Raw genomic sequence first — 18,652 nt, forward strand, 5'->3', positions numbered from 1 at the left:
AATGCTAGAATGAAAGATCTTTTTTTAGGCCTCTGGAGCACAGCGGGAATGAGTGGTACATAAGACACCATTAACTTTTCACTCTGATGCTATACTGCCAAAGGTGGGGTAATCTTGAGTAAACATGTTATTGTCAAAATCATTACTGCAGGATGGATGAGGCTAGTGATTGACTGGTTAACTACAAGATGTTAAGGGCATAAAGACCCCTTGAGCAAATTGATTATGTTTCTGCCAAGTATTTTGTCTTAGCAGTGAGAAGATAGTGATGCAGTGTGATTATATGTCTATTAAGGGAAGACTGAAACGGTGAAAGAGAGGAAGAACAACAATATGGCTAACTTCTACTTTGTGGGGTGCTGAATGGTGTACCAGTTTCAATACTAAGTAGGGAGGCAGAACAGCCTAAGAGAGATTTAGGACTCGGCTTAATTTTAGTATAGTCCATAGTATTCCTATGTGGTGCTCTTCAGCAGGTTATTGGAAACATGAATTTGAAGGTCAGAAGAAAGAGCATGGTGCTATGAATCCAAAGAGGTTCCAGAATATATATTTAAGTGCTCTGGGATGTGAAACCCTATTGTACGGGGCTTCTCAGCTTTCGGTAATTTGTACAATACCTTTGTACTCCCATGGTTGTTTGATGTCTCCCAAATATATATATGCATATTAATATTCATGCATATATATAGGATTGGCTTAGTTTCATGAGTAACAGCTGTTAAGATATCACTGGGAATTAAAGCACCATTATTGGTGACATTACTATTTTTACTGTGTGTATGCAATCTGAAGTATTTGTATGCCTGGTGCCCTCAGGGACCACAAGAGGACATTAGAGGAACCCTTGAAATGAACTACAATGGGTTTGTGTGCCACCCTGTGAGTGCTGGGAACTGAATCCAGGTCCTTTGTGTGAGCAGCAAGTACCCTCTATTACTAAGCCATCTCTCCAGCCTCCATTCTTTTCCTTCTTAGGTACTGTCTTCAGTTTTCTAACTACATGACGGCAACAAATTAGAAGCAAATGTAGTGTCATGGGTACCATTAACAGTCTCTCACATGAATGTGATTTCACTTTTAGAAAGAAAATGAGATAATTGTTTTATTGTAAACTTTGTCTTAAAGATAGAAAACAATATTTTTATTTGCAACTTAATTATGCAAGTTATTGCAATTTAAATGTTTACAGTAATTATTTTAGTACATACTTAATATCTCTTTAGACATATATAAGGATGACTTATAAAATTTAACAATAATCAGAAAGTGTTTTTCAAAAGGATTTCCTTTAATTTGTAGCTAGGTATAAAGCTCATAATTGCCAATATACTTATTAAGGGCATTAACCCAGGTCATTAAATAAAAATAAGCATATCTGTAAAAAAGTACTACATAAGAAGGTGCATAGAAGCATGCATTTACACATACTTTCTGAAAGGATGTAAACTACTTAGGGCACTGTCATCTCTTCATATTTCCTTCATTAGTGAATAGCAGGACTTGTGAAGTCCAGACGCTACTGCAGAAAGATGACTAAGGCAACTACAGGCAAAAAGCATGTGTATGATGCACAAAAAGTATCCATTCCAAAAGTGATGGTTTGTAATGATAGCAGAATGACACTGGAAAGGCTTGGAGTGTCTGCAGAAAAGTCAGACATGATGTCACTGACAGGACCTGATAGTGCAGAATCTCTTAAAATGCACACTTTCACTGCTATACTGTTTATAGGTCTATACTTTGTAACAGCCAGACAATTTTGGAATCCAATTACTTCTAGAACCTAGTGTAAAACAGACACATTCTAAATATGGAATGTTTAACACACCCTGGTCTTTTTCTTTGTAAATGAGTCTTCCTATTTCTCCATTTTTATCATATTGCATAAGCTGAAATTTTATCAATATGGAAAGGTTCTTTTTTTTTTTCCAAGCAGAATTCTGTCTTCTTCAGTTCCCTTCTTTCATACTGTATAGTGGGTCCACAAGTTTATTGTGCACATGCATTAAACCTTAAAAAAAGAAAAAAGCATAAGTCTAGTTATAATTTCGTTAATTTTGACCTTTTACATAAGAACAGATTTATAAGACAATATCCCATGCTTATATGATTACAAGGTCTACTGGAACTAAGGACTACAATGTATTATCAGTGGAACCAAGCAGACGCTCTGGGAGTCCCACTGCACCCTCAGTGCTTGCCTTGAGGAGCACTGGAGTGGCAGGCTGGCAAAGTTGAATATGAAATATACATTTGTTTAGAAATTTGATTTTATGGCAGTGGTTCTAGTTGGTGCCAATAGGGGACCCAGACTGTCATAATAAGATAGATGCCTTCCAAAATCTTCCTTATGCATCTTTTGAGGGAAATGTATGTGGCAACATGGTAGCGCATATGTGTATGAGTCCCAATGTCGAATGTCTCTCTTTATTACTGCACCTCATTGTTAAAGGTTTCTCACTGATTATAGAGACATTAACTGGAGTTAACTGGCTGGTCAGCAAGTTCCAGAGATTGCTGTGTCTCACTTCCAGCCCTTGGTTAGATGGCATGCACCACCATGCTCTACCTGTTAATGTAGATACTGGGGATCTGTACTTGATTCCTCCTGATTGTAAAGCAGGCACTTTTTAAACTGAGCCATGTCCCTAGCCTCTTTACTGACTTTGGAATGCATAGCTACAAACCTGGTTGATTACAAACTTACCCATAGCATACTGAGAATGTTTACCAAAACAACACAGACATCTGTTTTGAATAATTTTGGATGGAAAGTTATAACCATTTTATAATTAGTATGTATGCTTTAGAGTGGAAGTTTTCTAATGGGTATGTATGCTTGTGAATCATATATTAAAGCCTCTTTTCCAGATACACATTTTAAGTAGTATGTATCTTTTAAAATGAAAAACAAAGATCTTACAAGATTGTCTTTGACAGAATCAATGAACTAAGTAAAATTTTATAGTTTGGAAAGCAAAGCAATCAGTTAAATTTTCAAGGCCATTAAAAACTCATAAAAAGTATAGGGAAGGTATTTAGTTTCTTCAGAAAACTGGGTATTGGACTTGGGAGAAAGGTGTTAAAACTGCATGTTCCCTGTTAAGAAGGCCTCAGAAAGCATCTAAAATCCACATTGTGAAGATCATGTCCCAGAAACTGGCAAAGAGCTCTGGGAAGTGTTCCCATAAGAGGAAACGGGGCATCTTCAAATCAGAGAAGGAAGAAGAAGCATTCCATTGTATGGAGCAAGTGAAAAGGAGAAGTCTGAGCCCTCACAGCCCGTCAGGTCAGCACGTCAGCCATCACAGGGCCCAACAGGCTGGACAGCAGAGGTAAAGGTACTCAAGCCATGGATTTCCATGGATTTCTTGTAGAGGATCATCTAGACCAGTGGTTCTCAACCTTCCTAACGCTGTGACTCTTGAACAGTTCTTCATGCTGTGGAAACCCTCAAGCATAAAATCATTTTCATTGCTACTTCATAAATTCTACAGGAAAAAGGCAAAGGAAAATCAACACACGGACATCTAAGCAAACAAACTGATTTGCTACTTATTTTATACTGTTTTAAAGTGTGCCGACTGTAATAGTAACTTTAGCACACTGAAATAGATTTGTCTGACATCAGGAAGCTTGGATGGAATAGTGGATGAGAGATGGAAGGATGAGGCAGAACTCCCAAATGTTACCAAAAGAAAAAGAAAAAGAAAAAAAAAGACAAGACAAGACAAAACAAACACAAAAAAAATCCCAAAGACTCAGAAAAGACATTACTGAATAATCTCATACATTCGATATTAAAATACTTCATGAGATTTCAAAGAAAAATGTCATGAAAACCCTGAAAAGTTTTTTCTGAGAAGTTGTGGTCCTTGAAAATCTTGGTTATTTTGTTAGCATAATGCCAGTTTTCAGCAGGCCCCACGGAAAGGTTAAAGTCCAATTATTAAGCTTTACCATCCACGAGAAGTATTTCATATGGATATTAAAATTCAATGCTCACCTTTAAAGTATTTCACTGTCTTAACTCTTAATTCTAAAGTAGCATCTTCATCACAGACAAAAATAGTTCGCGGGTGCTGCTGGAAGGCTGAAACAGTCCACATGTGATTGACCCCTTCCTCGATGGCTTTGTACAGCGCAAACGCCTTGTGTGCGCCAGTTATGAGGATCATCACCTGCGGAATCGTGAGCATCACGTGTTAACAGTGAGTAGGGAGCTCTACGGCATATAAGTGAGGGCCAGAGTTAATACTTTACCACTAATATATAATACATGCCTGGGAAAGTAAAGAGAAGAACTTCCTGACTGGAAAAGAAGAGCTCATGTGTCCTCAATGAATAATATATAATATGGGCTAACACCCCAAATCTCTAGTCCAGCTAAGCAATATGTCCTACATTAGACAAGCAAGTGCTCCAAAACAACAGATACAGAGATTTGAACAATAGCTAGAGGAACATGGACTTCGTTTTACCTAACGGGTTTATCTTTAATGCTATTCCAAACACAGACTGTATTTAAGAATTTCAGATCTCCTGAAACACAAAGACTGCCTTTGAAGCACAAGAGTGAGATACTCTTAGAAATAACAGAAACTACAAGTTCGTGGTTTTAAATTCCTAAGCACCAGTAAAATCATTCAAGAACATGCAAGTGTATATCAGATGGGACCTTACAATTTTTCAGCTATCAATTCCTTCAACAACTAAAACAAATGTACCTACATTTACATAGTGTTATAGTTTTTTATCTTTTTAATCAGTAGTAAGTATAAAACATAATGGGTTTTCATTATGACATTTTCACAAATACAGATCTTAAATAATTTCCTTTTTTTCCCTTTTTCTTTTCTTTTTGAAATAAAGTTTCTTTGTGTAGCCTTGGCTGTCCTAGAACTAGCTTCAAGAGACATGGCTGGCCTCGAACTCACAGAGATGAGCCTGCCTCTGCTGCCCCCCAAGTACTGGGATTGAAGACATACCACTACAGGGATCATTTCCACTTTTTTTTTTTCAACTTATTCACTTTACATATGACTCACTGCCCCCCTCAGGGTCACGCCTCCCACAATTCTTCCCCCAACCCTTTTGTCCCCTTCTCTTCTGAGCTAGTGAGAGGCCCCCTGGGTATCCCCACCCTAGCACTTTTAAGTCTCTGTATGGCTAGGCACTTCCTCTCCCACAGAGGCCAGACAAGGCAGCCCTTTCCTTATCCACTCTTCCCAAGTAGTCTTCCTTCCTTAAACCCTGATCATATGAGAACATGAACTGCTTATCTCTCTGAGTTTAGATTACTTTACTTGTTTTTTTCTCATTATAATTATTAAAAAATTGAAATGGTTATAGCTCTGAAATATTAAAAATAAAAAAATTTATATTGATGTATGCTTATGATTCCATATTCTATAGTATAGGAAATGAATGAAACATGAATGGATCAAAGTATCTTTATAAAATCATAATTCAAATTAATTTTCTTTGGGAAACTGAACCTTAACTAACATTCAATGAATCACCTTAAAACCATGTACCCTGGCCTGGAGAGATGGCTCAGTGGTTAAGAGCACTGACTGCTCTTCTAGAGGTCAAGAGTTCAAATTCCAGTAACCACATGCTGACTCACAACCATCTGTAATGAGATCTGATGGCCTCTTCTGGTGTGTCTGAAGACAACTAGTGTACTTACATAGAATAAATAAATACATCTTTAAAAAAATAAACTATGTGCTCTCCTAAAGCAAAAATTACCTTGATATGAGGCAAGCAAAAATGACTTCTAAATTAATTCTCTGTCAAACATTATTACCCACAGTGTTGTCATAACGATGAAATATTTATTATAGAAACAACCAAAATGAAACGTACCACATGCACAAAGATATACATTACTGGCCAATTTAGGTCTTCTCTAATGACTCATTTTATTTGGAGCTTTAGTGCAAGAATGAAAGTCTCTTAGGTCATTAGCATGCCAAAAATCTCATAGGAAGTCCTTAGAAGGCAGCTGAATCTAATGCTTCTTTCAAAAAATATTAAATGGCCTTTTATTTATGTGTGTGTGTGTGTGTGTGTGTGTGTGTGTGTGTGTGTAGCCATCAGCTCTCTCCTTCCAGCATGTGGGCCTCAGGGACTGAACTATGGGAAACCAAGATAGCCAATCCTCCTAACTGTAGTCAAAAGCATTTTATGTTAATCCATCCCATAAGCTCCAAAACTATGTAGGTAGGACATTATCTCTATACCCTTTTCCCATCTGCCCTTTCACAAGACTATTCAAATGACAACAGAACCACACAGTTACTGTGGTGGTTTGTATATCCTTGGCACAGGGAATGACACTATCAGGAGCTGTGGCCTTGTTGGAGGAAGTGTGTCACTGGGGGGATGGGCCTTGAGACCCTCCCTCCTAGCCATGTGGGAGCCAGCCTTCTCCTGTTTGCCTTCTGAACAAGATGTAGAACTCTCAGTTCCTCCAGTGCCATGACTACCTGGATGCCACCATGCTTCCTGCCATGATGATAATGGACTGAACCTCAGAACCAGTAAGCCAGCTCCAATTAAATGCTGTTCTTTTTAAGAGTTGTCTTGGTCATGGTGTCTGTTCACAGCAGTAAAACCCTAACTAAGACAGTTAAGATTGTAGGAGCTCAAACTGTGAAGCATGAATAGGCAGATGAAGTAGCAGCTGAACAGAAGGCTCCTGGCACCTGGGTTATAACTGAACACTTATATTTACTTGACTTTTAACAATGAGAATGGCAAGTTAGTGACTGAAAATTAAGCATTTTTATTGAAAACTAGATGAATCTAAAATATTAAGCACAATAATTACTCAACCTCAAAGGAAAAAAAATTCTTACCTCCCTAGCATCCATCACTGTCCCCACACCAACAGTTAGAGCCATGGTTGGCACTTTTGATAAATCTCCATCAAAATATTTAGCATTTGCCAAAATGGTATCCATTGCTAGAGTCTTTAATCTCGTTCTTGATACTAAACTGGATCCTGGCTCATTGAAAGCAATATGGCCATCTGGACCTATTCCTTTCAAAAAACAGATATGCACATTCATATAAACATGAAATAAACAAGGTTTCAAACATATATCATATTTTCTCAAACTTCAACATAGTTTTAAAGGCAAAGAAATAACTATAGTCACACTTACCTTACTTTGGAGCTGAATTCATAATACTGGATTAAAATATTTGTGAATGTATTTCATGTAGTATTTTCATATTTGCTGAATACACAGTATGGAATGACATGTATGTAGTCGCAGCAATAGCAGGAAAGCATCATTATTTATATAGCACTACAGGCTTAGAAAGCATTTTCACAACAGATAGTATTTGGTAATTTTGTGGCTACTTCCCTTTTTGGGAACACAAAAAGAAATGAATGTGAAAGACCACGCTGTTGCTGAAGGTCAGGACAACAGCTTAGTAAACACCAAGATACACTAAAATCTTAGAAGACAACTGACTCCAGGGTTTTTATAGCCTCACTGTGCTTTGCTTCAGTTCAGTTTAGGTGAGGCAATTAATTACAGTTCCCTTTTAGTTTTATTTCCTCATAAAATAATATAGAATTGCATAAGACAATGCCTAAGATATCAGTTTTATATTTCAAGCTTTCTCATTTTTCACAACAATCTAACACACACACACACACTCATAGACACGTATGCACACACACATCTGAAATAAAATCAAACAAACAAAATGCATAAAATTACACTTGGATTTACTAGAATCTCATGCAAGGTCTTTTCTGTTACACTCCATTTCCTTAGTCGTGCAAGAAGGGAATGCTGGATATTACTGGTTGGACTGATTTCATGACATACATGTAGCAACCATAGTAACCTATATACACCTGCTATATTCTATGGTGGCTTCTAAAATATAGAAAAGAACATGTTATTCTTATTTGAAGACAACTAAAGGTAATTACCTTCATAAAATCAAGAATCTTTAAAAACTTATGCTACTTGCCAGACTATAGATTAACTTCCATAAAGAAAAAAAAAAAAAAAACACCAATTCTCTAAGTAATTAAAATCCCTCTTACATCTATACTCCACATGTTTACTTTAAGAAGACAACAGGTATATTTCACTGATACTTGCTGTATAACGAAGTTTCTCAAACCATAATAAGATATAGCAAGCTATAATCTAGTTTTGAAGGACTGGGAAAAATACAGTGTGAAGCAAATGTTCTAAAGCACAACAACCTAGCAGTGACTAATAGGGATGTACTTTTTTAAAAGATTTGTTTATTATTATAAATGAGTACACTGTAGCTGTCTTCAGACGCACCAGAAGAGGGCGTCAGATCTCATTACGACTGGTTTTGAGCCACCATGTGGTTGCTGGGATTTGAACTCATGACTTTCGGGAGAGCAGTCAGTGCTCTTACCCGCTGAGCAATCTCACCAGCCCGGGATGTACATTTTTAATAAGGACTTATATATGGTTAATATTCAAGGATTGTTTCCATTCCTAAGTACACACTTACTTGCTAGAATGTTTCAATTACCCTTACATGTGTTTTCCAATGAATTGTTTTACTCTTAGATATACAAATGCACTATATATATATGTATATATGTATACATACACACACACACACACACACACACACACCCCACACACACACATATATATATATAGTCGTTATATGCACACAGAAGAAAGGTTAGAGCTAGAAACATAAAAACTTCAGAAAACAAACCAGAGGTCCCCTAACAACCTTATTAATGTTTTTAGTGATGACCTAGGCCACAGGAAGGATATGGATGACCTGAGATTCTGGTCAAATTTCTCAGTAGAAGAACACTACCACACACGCTTTCTGCCACAACTGACATAGAAACTGTGATTGCTGATAATGCTTTACGTTCCGCTACCTCTATGGCCTTTACATCTACATTACGGTCTCAGCATCATCTCAAGAACTCACCGGTAGGATTATGTTGTCTATCTTTCCCTTTTTCTTATAGTTCTGTGGGTAGTTTGTAAACGTCCTTTGAGTAAAGCCTTTGTGTGTCTCTACCTACTACTCAGAAGCAAACATTACACCCAAGAGACATTCACTAAGGCAGAGCTAAATGAATTAATGCATGTTACTTCTCGTTGGTTGGCTCAGCTGTTTCTTCCCACTATACCTCTTCTGCTCCACTCCTCACTATAGGTTGCAGTGGTCAGGGAGCAAGGATCTCAAAAGTAATCCCTTATGTCCCTATCATACTGAGTGAGAGTGGCAAAAGAAAAGGACTCCAAGCTGAAGCAAGGGAAATCTCTCTAGAGCTGCTCTTTACCTGATGAACAGAAAGAAGGGAAACACAAACACGGAACTAAAACAGCTGCTGGTTAATGCGCCACTGCTTCTGAGAGCTGAAGGCGCTTTGGTTCTTTCCAAACAATCAGTGCTAGATCTCTTCTCTAGGTTTTGGGAACTATGCCAGAATCATTTCAATGAATACTAGTCCCCTTCTAGTTATCCAGTTATTGCCAAAGGCTTCAACAATTAAAAAAATGTGAAAGTTTTCTCCCATCTTCTTTAAATTTTATATGAGTAAATGTCAAAATGTAAGTTATTACACTTGTTTCTTTATCTATACCTTACTGCTGGGTCTCCCTTACACACTTAGGATGGACCTTACCTTTATCATCAGTTCTGCCATCAGAGAAAGAATGAAAGCTCTCCCAGTGTTTGTTTCCCGCCTCTCTTTTCTAACAAGGGAAAGGAACCCACGTTCTAATTCCCTGGGTGAACAGCAGCAGATTTATATTCTTAGGCTTTTCTAGTCCTAGGCCAATTCACAGTGGAGGGAAAACCAATACTGACTTCAAGCCCAACCTACAATCTCTAACCCAACTTTACCTTTAATAAAGCTGATATTTTGATCCCATTTGGCACAGTTCTTAGTGTTTTTATTAACCAAACCCTGGAACAAAAGAAGGGTAAGTGGTAAGGCCCAGATACCAAGCCTCATCTTAAAAATTCTAAAGACAATAACCTACATCACGAAGTGCAGAGTCAAATGAGATTCTTTCATACCAAGTCCATGTGCAACAACCATTACCCCAAAGAGGAAGGCAGGACCCACACTAACTCCTCTCTCCACGTACAGAAATCACATTTTCTAGATGGTACAAATACAATGTCAGGCCCTGAATCATCAGCCTCCAATGAAGACGCTAATGAAAGAGGTAAAGAATTTTCTTAAGAATGTTTTCTGGTTTGTGGTTAGTAGAGAAATAACTATAGGAAGCTTAAGATAAAGGTGGTTTAAAAACAAAGCATCAGTACGTCAGGGAGAAGCCAATTTTAACTAGCGTTCCATTTACTTGGAAGGAAGCCGTGCTGTTTGAGGAATCAGACCAAAAACATACGTGGGAAAAAAAAGAGAGAGAAACATGACTTAAAGCAATGCGAAATGATAAGTTTCTACCAGAAAGACTGAGAGTTGCAGTCTCAGAAAACCTACTAGAGTCTGAATGCTTTCTAGACAAGAACATGAGAGTTTTGATCAGCCATTCTCTTGTCCACTAAGTTAATTTTGCTTGCACTGAATCTATGGGGGATTTATTGCAGGAACCCTTCTGTAAAGTCAGCAGATTAACAGGAAAAATAAATGTCTACGAATGAAGACTTTTTCAAACAGCCATTATAGTGATTAATCTCTAACATCTAGTATGTGTTCTCACTCTAACAGTAAATCGGGGAAAACAGTTCTTGGAAAAATAAAACTAAGATAAAGTGTTTAGAAACAGTACAGTTCAGCAATTTTCTTTTGATATGGAAATTACAAAAGCCTGTTTATAGATTTCCAAACAGCTGGTGTCCAAGCCTTAATGCTGGCAGGCAAAGTCGTAGTTATTTCAAAACAGAACAATACTTTACAAACTTGATTAAGAAAGTGCTCTATAGGATTACTAAAGTGATATTAGCAAGATTTACTTAAAATGAGAATGACATTCTGTTTAAAATAAAACTAGTAAACAAATATTCTTGCTCAGACAAATAACAACTCTATCTATACAAGAAAATAAATAATACTGGCTCTTAACACATAAATAAGAATTCCTTCAGAGAAGAGTTCAGTCACACTTGGTCATTCATAAAAATAAAATAAAATAAAATAAAATAAAATAAAATAAAATAAAATAAAATAAAAATAATTCGGTAAGAACCACAGGGAATTCTGTGAACTAATGGACAATGACAGTCTCTACAGCTCATGGACGACAACACTAAGTGGTCATGAGTCAGCTGTAGGCCAGGCACTATTCTACAGCATTTTAAGAATGTTATAAAACACTGAATTTTCAATGTTGAGAAAGTGAGAATTAGTCCTGACTTACACATGGTCTAGTTATACTGAACTTCAATAAACTGAACAGGCATACGCAAAGACTGAAGATGCAAATATAAGTGTTACTGTGAAAGCCACCAGCATCCAACCACCTCATTCGTACTCAGCCGCTTCAACCATGGATCTACCTCAGGACAACCCTAGTGCATAGAGTTCTGGGAAACTGTCTCATAAATTAGATATAAAATATATACATACATGTAGTTTAGAATAGTAGTGTGTTCACTGAATACTAAAGACAGGTAAAAATGGTTTGGGCTTTAACATACTTGATTTATACTTTTCTGATGGCAATCACCTGCTGAAGATGTTTCATACATCTTCAAGAGAAAGCCATGCTATTACAAAGGGACAAACTCCTATTGTTGGTACATTTATACACACACATATATAGACATAAATTAATAATTTTAATTTATAAGTAGAATTTGGTTAACCAAATATTCATTCTCTTTGGAATTTATTAAGGCACTCACAGAAATAAACGTTTTATGCCTTATGTCACTCGTAACTGATTTGAATGCTCTTAGCATGTAACTGGAATTCTCTGACAAAAACCCACCCATTTCTCACACACGCTCAGCTCTTTTAAATAGACTGTGCTAGGACAAAATAATCAAACACTCAAGACAGTGACCTGGCAGAGGACTGCAGGATGTGGCAAACCTTCAACCTTAAAGGAAGTACTCAGAATTGCTTAACAGGGAAGGGGACCTACTTCTCAAGGCCGAACGTAAACAATGTGCTGTTAGAGTTTTAACTTTATTTCTACCTTATCTGTATTCTTTAAAGGAAAAAAAAGTGAAACTGGAATCCTTCTACTTCTGTAGTTAGATAAGTAAGTCACTAAGAGGTGTCCTTTGCATTATGCGATGGTGACATTTTTGTTCTTTTTTTTTTTTTTTTACACACTCTTCCAATATTAGCCGACAAGTGACTGATGGCAATGTCTTCTTACATACCTCCCACAAAAAGATCGATTCCTCCAGCTTCTTTGATTTTCTCCTCAAACGCATCACACTCTGCCTGCAGATCTGCAGCATTGCCATCAAGGATGTGAGCATTGTTGGGATCTATGTCAATATGCTTAAAGAAGTTATTCCACATGTAAGAATGGTAACTCTCAGGATGGTTTCTTGGAAGTCCTACATATGAGGTTAATAATAAAAAGCATAACTTTCCCAAACAACCTTCTTTATAGTATATTAGATTTAAAAATGCATGGCTTAAAACACGCTTCAGATATACTTGTGTCACTTTAAATTTCTACACTAACAATTAATTTGTAAACACAGATGAAAATGCTATTATCATACTCATTTTATACATGAGCACATGAAGCGCAGAACTTCTCTCAGACAATACAGCTGAAGCAGGCTTTGGAATTCAAACTCTGGGAATCTAGTTCACTCACTTAGTCACTACATACTACTAAAAAAAAAAAAAATTGCCACCCTTTGAATAGCTTTTTTTTTTTTTTGACATTACAATACAATTACATCATTTCCCCTTTCCCTTCCCTCCCTCCAGAACTTTCCGTGTACCCCGCTTCCTGCCTCACTCTTTTAAATTCTTGGCCTTATGTTTTTTAATTGTTGTTACATATGTTTGTGTGTGTGGGGGGGGGAGGGATATACATTTAGGTATTCTTAAACATACAATGACAACATGCTTTGTCCATATATAATGTTATCTGCATGTGTATGTCTTGAGGGCTGGCATTGAATCTGGTATTGAATAAGCAACAGGTGTGCTCTTCGCTGGAAGACTACTTCCCTCCTCTCAGCATCCCTTAGTGCCTGTAGTTCAGTGTGCAGCCTTGAGGCTCTTGTGATTTCACTTTCCACATCAGCATGCATATTCACGACAGCTTTGTTAAAGCCATGCTTAGGCAGGCAGGGGTGAGACTTAAAGAACTGCTAGTCACACTCCTCTTGTATGCACCCTACATGTATGCAAAGTATGCTGAATCATAATAATTATTTGGCTGTAACTTCTACAGACATTGAAAATGTATCCTGCTATTTATGCTTTAACAACGAATTTCTAAGCAACATCATAGATCCTGCCAGTTAAGCAAGTTTAACAGACTACACAAGTTTTGTGGGGTGGTAAGACAAATAACACTTAATTTGAAAAAAAAAGAGGGGGGCTATCTGAACTACCTTTACAAGTGTATAACTTAATTCTTTATAATTTTAATTATCCCTCAAGGAAAGGAGCGAAGCAGCAAAAGGGGAGGACAAGGAGAAAGATAAGATAAAAAGGAAGGATAGAGAGAATGGCTATGAATGACTTGTGAATGGAGGGATACGCAGTCACATCATAGGTAAGTGCCAGAATGAATGCATATTTCCAAGCCGTGTATGCACTATACTGTGCTATAATAAATTTCAATACACAGCAGTACACAAATGGTTTAAAAATTCTAACCATACATGATATTCAACATGTAATACATAATATATTCAAATATACCTTACCAACATATTCATCCATGTTAAAAGTCTTCACATATTTAAATGAAAGGTTTCCACTCTTGTGGTACTCTATTAGCTTTTTATAACATCCTAAAGGTGTGCTCCCTAAAAAAAGATAAAGTGACCATTCTTTGAGAGAACTTGAAAATCTATTTAAATATATTTATAATTAAATTTTTATGAGTAACATTCTACATTTTAAAATAAGCAAATAACTCAAACACAGATAATGTTCATGACAGACTGACAATGTTCATGACAGTTTCTTTCCATGATGCCTTGAAATTTCATTAAACCATAATTTGTTAGTAAAGCTGGAAGCCCACCAACACAAATGGAAGTTGTAAAGCTATTCTGAAGTGTTCTCAATATTCTGAATTCCTTTTGAACATTATAAAACTAAAATCTTTTAGATTAAACACTTGAAAAAAACAAGTTGTATCGCAAGTGATACAAGCTAGGGTAAGAGGGAATCTCTGCAACTCAAGCTTCTGGGTTTTTTGTTTTTTGTTTTTTTTCTCATTTATCTCCAAAGTGTTTTCCTTAAAAGGCTTAGGTGAGAAAGTAAATTGTTACACCTTTAAAACCAAGAGGACTGCTAGGAGATCCTCAAAAGAAACACGCCACGCTTTATGCAGTCATTATTTTACTTTACATGTTCTATAACATTATTTGATTAATTTAGCAAGCAGGGTTTTGTTTTTCTTATGATATGACACAATAAATATAAGTTCATAAACTTATAGAGTGCCTCCCCCTCTTGTTTATTAAATTTGGTTTATAATTTTCATTATAACAACAAGAAAAATGGCACCTTTACAAGCATGTGGCCTGACCTTTTCAGTCCTGGATGGAATGGATTTCTAGTCCACTCATTATCACAAAACAAAAACACCACAGAAATAAGTATTTTTCTGGAGTAGTAGTTAGACTTAGGCAGTATTTAGCCATCTGCTAGATTTAAAAAAAAAAAAAAAAAGAGTTCCTGGCCAAAACAACGCAAGAGGTTGAGGGTTTCAGGAATGGTAGACTGTCTCTCCTCAGTTAGGTAGACAGACTAACAAGAAGCTATAAATAATAAATACCTCATAAGTGCAGAAAAGAGATGATTAATGGATTTCAAGGCAAAGCATATGTTACCTTACAAGTTACTTATAATTTATGGATAAACAGATGGATAAAATGTTTCTCTTTTTTTATTTCTAGAAGCACAGGAATCTTCCACTGTTAGAAAACCAGGAGTCACCCGATTTAAGGTCATCTGAATTTTGTTCCAGTGTGAAGTGGCCACAATGGTAGTTATAAAGAACACATTCACTTTCTGCCATTTAATCAGTGTAGTTAAAGGAAATAAATGAAAGGGATGATAAAAGTGAACATATACACAGATATAACAGGGCAGTAATATGGTGAAGCAAAAGAAAGCTGAAGAGTTCAGGCCTAACCTCTGAACCGCAAGCAGCCCAGCTCAGGGCAGGGGAGTGATTTCAAAAAAAAAAAATCACTTAAAACTACACACATGACCCAGAAATCATGCTTGGTGGGAGACTGATTTAGGTAGAGGATGTTGTATTTTAACCTCAAACTGCATGTTCCAGTTTCAGAATCAAAAGAAACAATCAGCAAAGAGCATGTGATAAAATGCCAGCAAGGGTTTCTCAGATCACCCTTGGCAGGTGCAGGTGTACCACTTGTAAACTTAAATACATACGCAATATGTCTAGCACTCACTGCTAACATGCAGTACTCTGAAGTCTCTCTGTCCCCAACTTACACTATTATTTCTGTGTCATAACTGAGACAAAATGATTAACATAGGGAGCCTGAGAATAAGCTGTAGCATACAAACAGATGCAGAAGTTTGTTGAGCCATCAAGGCCTACAAGAGGGTGCTGATGTGAATGTGCTCTATCAGTATGCCTAGGTAACAAAAATATCCCTTTGCCCTTCTCACCAGGACCTTCTGTCTTAGACAAAAAGTGAGAAAACCAAATAGCCAACCAAATTATCCAGAAAAAAACATAAATTCCTAAAAAAATCACCTAAGTAAAATGAATCATAGCAACAGCTTTTATATATTTAGACTGTCTGTGGGGAGGATCAGGAGAAAATAATCTATTTAAATAAAACACTCTTTGGGAGCTTAAAGCTACATAGCATTTACTGCATTCAAAAGATGTGCACACACTGTTTTAGCTGAGTTTCAAAACAGTATTTAAGCTATAATAATTATGACTACATTATCTTCTGTGCACATAAGGAATCCAAAGCTCAAGATATGTAGAATGAATACACTGAAGCCATTAAAATTCAGTTCTGAGGCTAGGTCTCTCAAAACCTATCAGTATAAAAGTACCCAATGGTCAAGTGATACCACCTGATCATTTTAAAAAGGCAACGCTGCAAAGTAAAGCCAACACATGTCATTGGTATGTGAGTTTATTTTCTGTGATAAGGCAACAAGAGCTTTTACAATTTTCACTTGAAATACTTCTATAACAGAAGAATAAAAATTAAAAGCCTAAGAAGATAAGAGCTCATAATAAAGGTAAAGTGGTGTCAAAAAGTAGCAGTGCGCAACTGAGTCATCACCTGTTAGTCATAAAGAGCTAAGCTGTAAGAAATCATAGTCTAATGAAAGCGGTGTCCTAGAAACTCAAGTACTAGAAAAGGGACAGAAATATCATGATCATCATTTAAGTCAGGATACTTCTTGAAACTGCAATGTTTGGAGTATTAGGTAAAACAGAATTTTAACAAATAGAATCCATATGTAGTTAGTGCAACAGACTGCATATACTTCTGGCTTTATATACTAATAGGTTCAGAGCTATAGAAAATAATGAAAAGTAGTTTACGAAGACAAGCCCTATTTCTTCCACAAGTATACATAATGTGAATATATAAAAATAAACAGTATGGTTTATACCTGTTGGTAAACCTAGTGAAAAGTATCGGTCCTGTCCAGGTTTGAATTCTATGATGCGATTGCAGATGTACTTGGCTGCCCATTCGCTGGCCAAGTCGTAGTTATCAAGAATTACAAGCCTCATTATTGGTGATACACAGCTCTTAGTCCAAGAAGTTGAAACCTGTGAAAAATTCCATCACAGAGTACTTTAGACATTGTTCAGACACACAGAATATAGTAGGCAATACTTAAGGAGGGCATGCACATATAAAAATACAATCCAAACTTGAAACAGTACAATACAATTAATTACTACCTGAAACAGTAGTAAAACCATTCTCTTTTGTCAAATAGGCAATGAGTTTTTGGCATTGGGTTAGGTCATTTAGGTGCATATATTAATCCACATAACAATCTTGTGAAGTAAACTGGTTTCAGAGGAGAACATGGACCCACACGATTTGTCTGTGGTCACGTAGGTAAGTGACACGACAGAATTCAAATTCAAATGAAGCCACCACATTACACTATATACAAGTATAATATATTCTCTTACCAAAACAGCCATCCCTGAACAAAAAAAGTATCATTCCTTAAGTACAAGCACTGTAAGGACTTAGTGCCTTTGAATTACTTACCAAAATCCAGAACTGGTGCTAAATAACACCATAATAATCAATTTTCTTTCTGTTAAACATGTTTAAATCCCACCAGAAATAATTTTCAGTATCATTCTTTACACACCATTGAGATAAATGTGCATGCACATAAGCACACTCAAGATCATATTTAACTGAAAGTGGTGGCTCTTGGAAGACAAATTCTTCACAAAAGTGCAAATTCAGTACCGAAGTGCTTACTCTTTTACTTTAAAAAAATAAATATTACTAACTTCTATGTTCTATATGCAATAACCACAAGTCTCAGATTTAAATTTCTATTTTCACATTTGAATATGTCACTCACCAACACTGACCCTTCAATGACATGGTAGCTTCAGCATTTCTGTTCAGTAGCAAGGCACTTCACACAGAACACTAAATCAAACTGTTTAAGCCAACAAGAACAGAACCCTAATAACCAGTACATAGACACTAAGTGATATTCTTAAAAACAGGACTTAGAGTTCTAAAACAACAAAAATGCATAATCACTATAATCTAGAATTCTGGGACAATAATAAGAGATGAACAGCGTTTATAGAAAATAAGCCACAGAGTTTTTAAAACTCAAACTCACAAGGGAACTCGGTCTCCATTTACGTCTACCAATAATCTAACATCAAAAGTAACTTCAGAGTTACTCCCAAAACTCCCAAACAACGGCTGTTTCTCAGAGATATGTACTTCTAATATGATTATTCAGCAAATAACCAGAAGGAAAAGGAACTGTAAAGACCAGCAATAGAACTTCCCAGTGCTCTGGTATATCTATCTCAGTCTTTCACGTGTGCCAGGGCTTACTCCATGTTAAACACTAGGCAAGGCTCCACGAATTTGATGAGTCGGACCCCGTTGCTTAGAGCATTCGACTAACAAAATACTTTCTGAATTTGTGATTATTCCCCACTTTTGAGGTAGAAACTGTATCTCACATACTGCAAACGTTACAAAGCTGTCACGGTTTGGAGGGAGCTGGACTCAAAGCGCGTTTCAAACGTTTCTCCATACGGAATCACTAAGAATACTTGTAAAAAGACTCTGGGCCCCCCTCTCCTTAGCTCCAACAGATCTCAAAGAGTTAGAGAACCTGTTAGGTCTCACAGCGGATTCTTGCACTTGAGCTAAAATGAGAAAACTTTCAAGGCAGCAACCAAAGCTCAGGCCAGGTGTTTGGGTTTTACTCTTTTTTTTTTTTTTCTTCTTA

General features: G+C 36.6%; 1 protein-coding gene across 3 annotated transcripts in view; it reads right to left on the bottom strand.

The window, feature by feature from the left end:
- Window positions 1–1,072: 1,072 nt before the first annotated feature.
- Gnpda2 (glucosamine-6-phosphate deaminase 2) overlaps window positions 1,073–18,652 on the bottom strand; it is an 18,868-nt gene continuing 1,288 nt past the window's right edge. The window contains exons 1-7 of one of the 3 annotated variants that reach the window (XM_031342562.1): window positions 17,753–17,943; window positions 16,805–16,967; window positions 13,879–13,980; window positions 12,358–12,540; window positions 6,870–7,054; window positions 4,010–4,184; window positions 1,073–2,014 (exon numbers count right to left, since the gene is read on the bottom strand). In XM_031342562.1, the coding sequence (XP_031198422.1) occupies window positions 1,953–2,014; window positions 4,010–4,184; window positions 6,870–7,054; window positions 12,358–12,540; window positions 13,879–13,980; window positions 16,805–16,928 (831 nt within the window). In that variant the 5' untranslated portion in view covers window positions 16,929–16,967; window positions 17,753–17,943 and the 3' untranslated portion in view covers window positions 1,073–1,952. Of the gene's footprint in view, window positions 2,015–4,009; window positions 4,185–6,869; window positions 7,055–12,357; window positions 12,541–13,878; window positions 13,981–16,804; window positions 16,968–17,752; window positions 17,944–18,652 lie in introns of those variants that run through there. The other 2 variants (XM_031342563.1, XM_031342561.1) reach the window with 2 other exon arrangements.

Source organism: Mastomys coucha, unplaced genomic scaffold, assembly GCF_008632895.1.
Source record: "Mastomys coucha isolate ucsf_1 unplaced genomic scaffold, UCSF_Mcou_1 pScaffold22, whole genome shotgun sequence".
Lineage (NCBI taxonomy): Eukaryota > Metazoa > Chordata > Mammalia > Rodentia > Muridae > Mastomys > Mastomys coucha.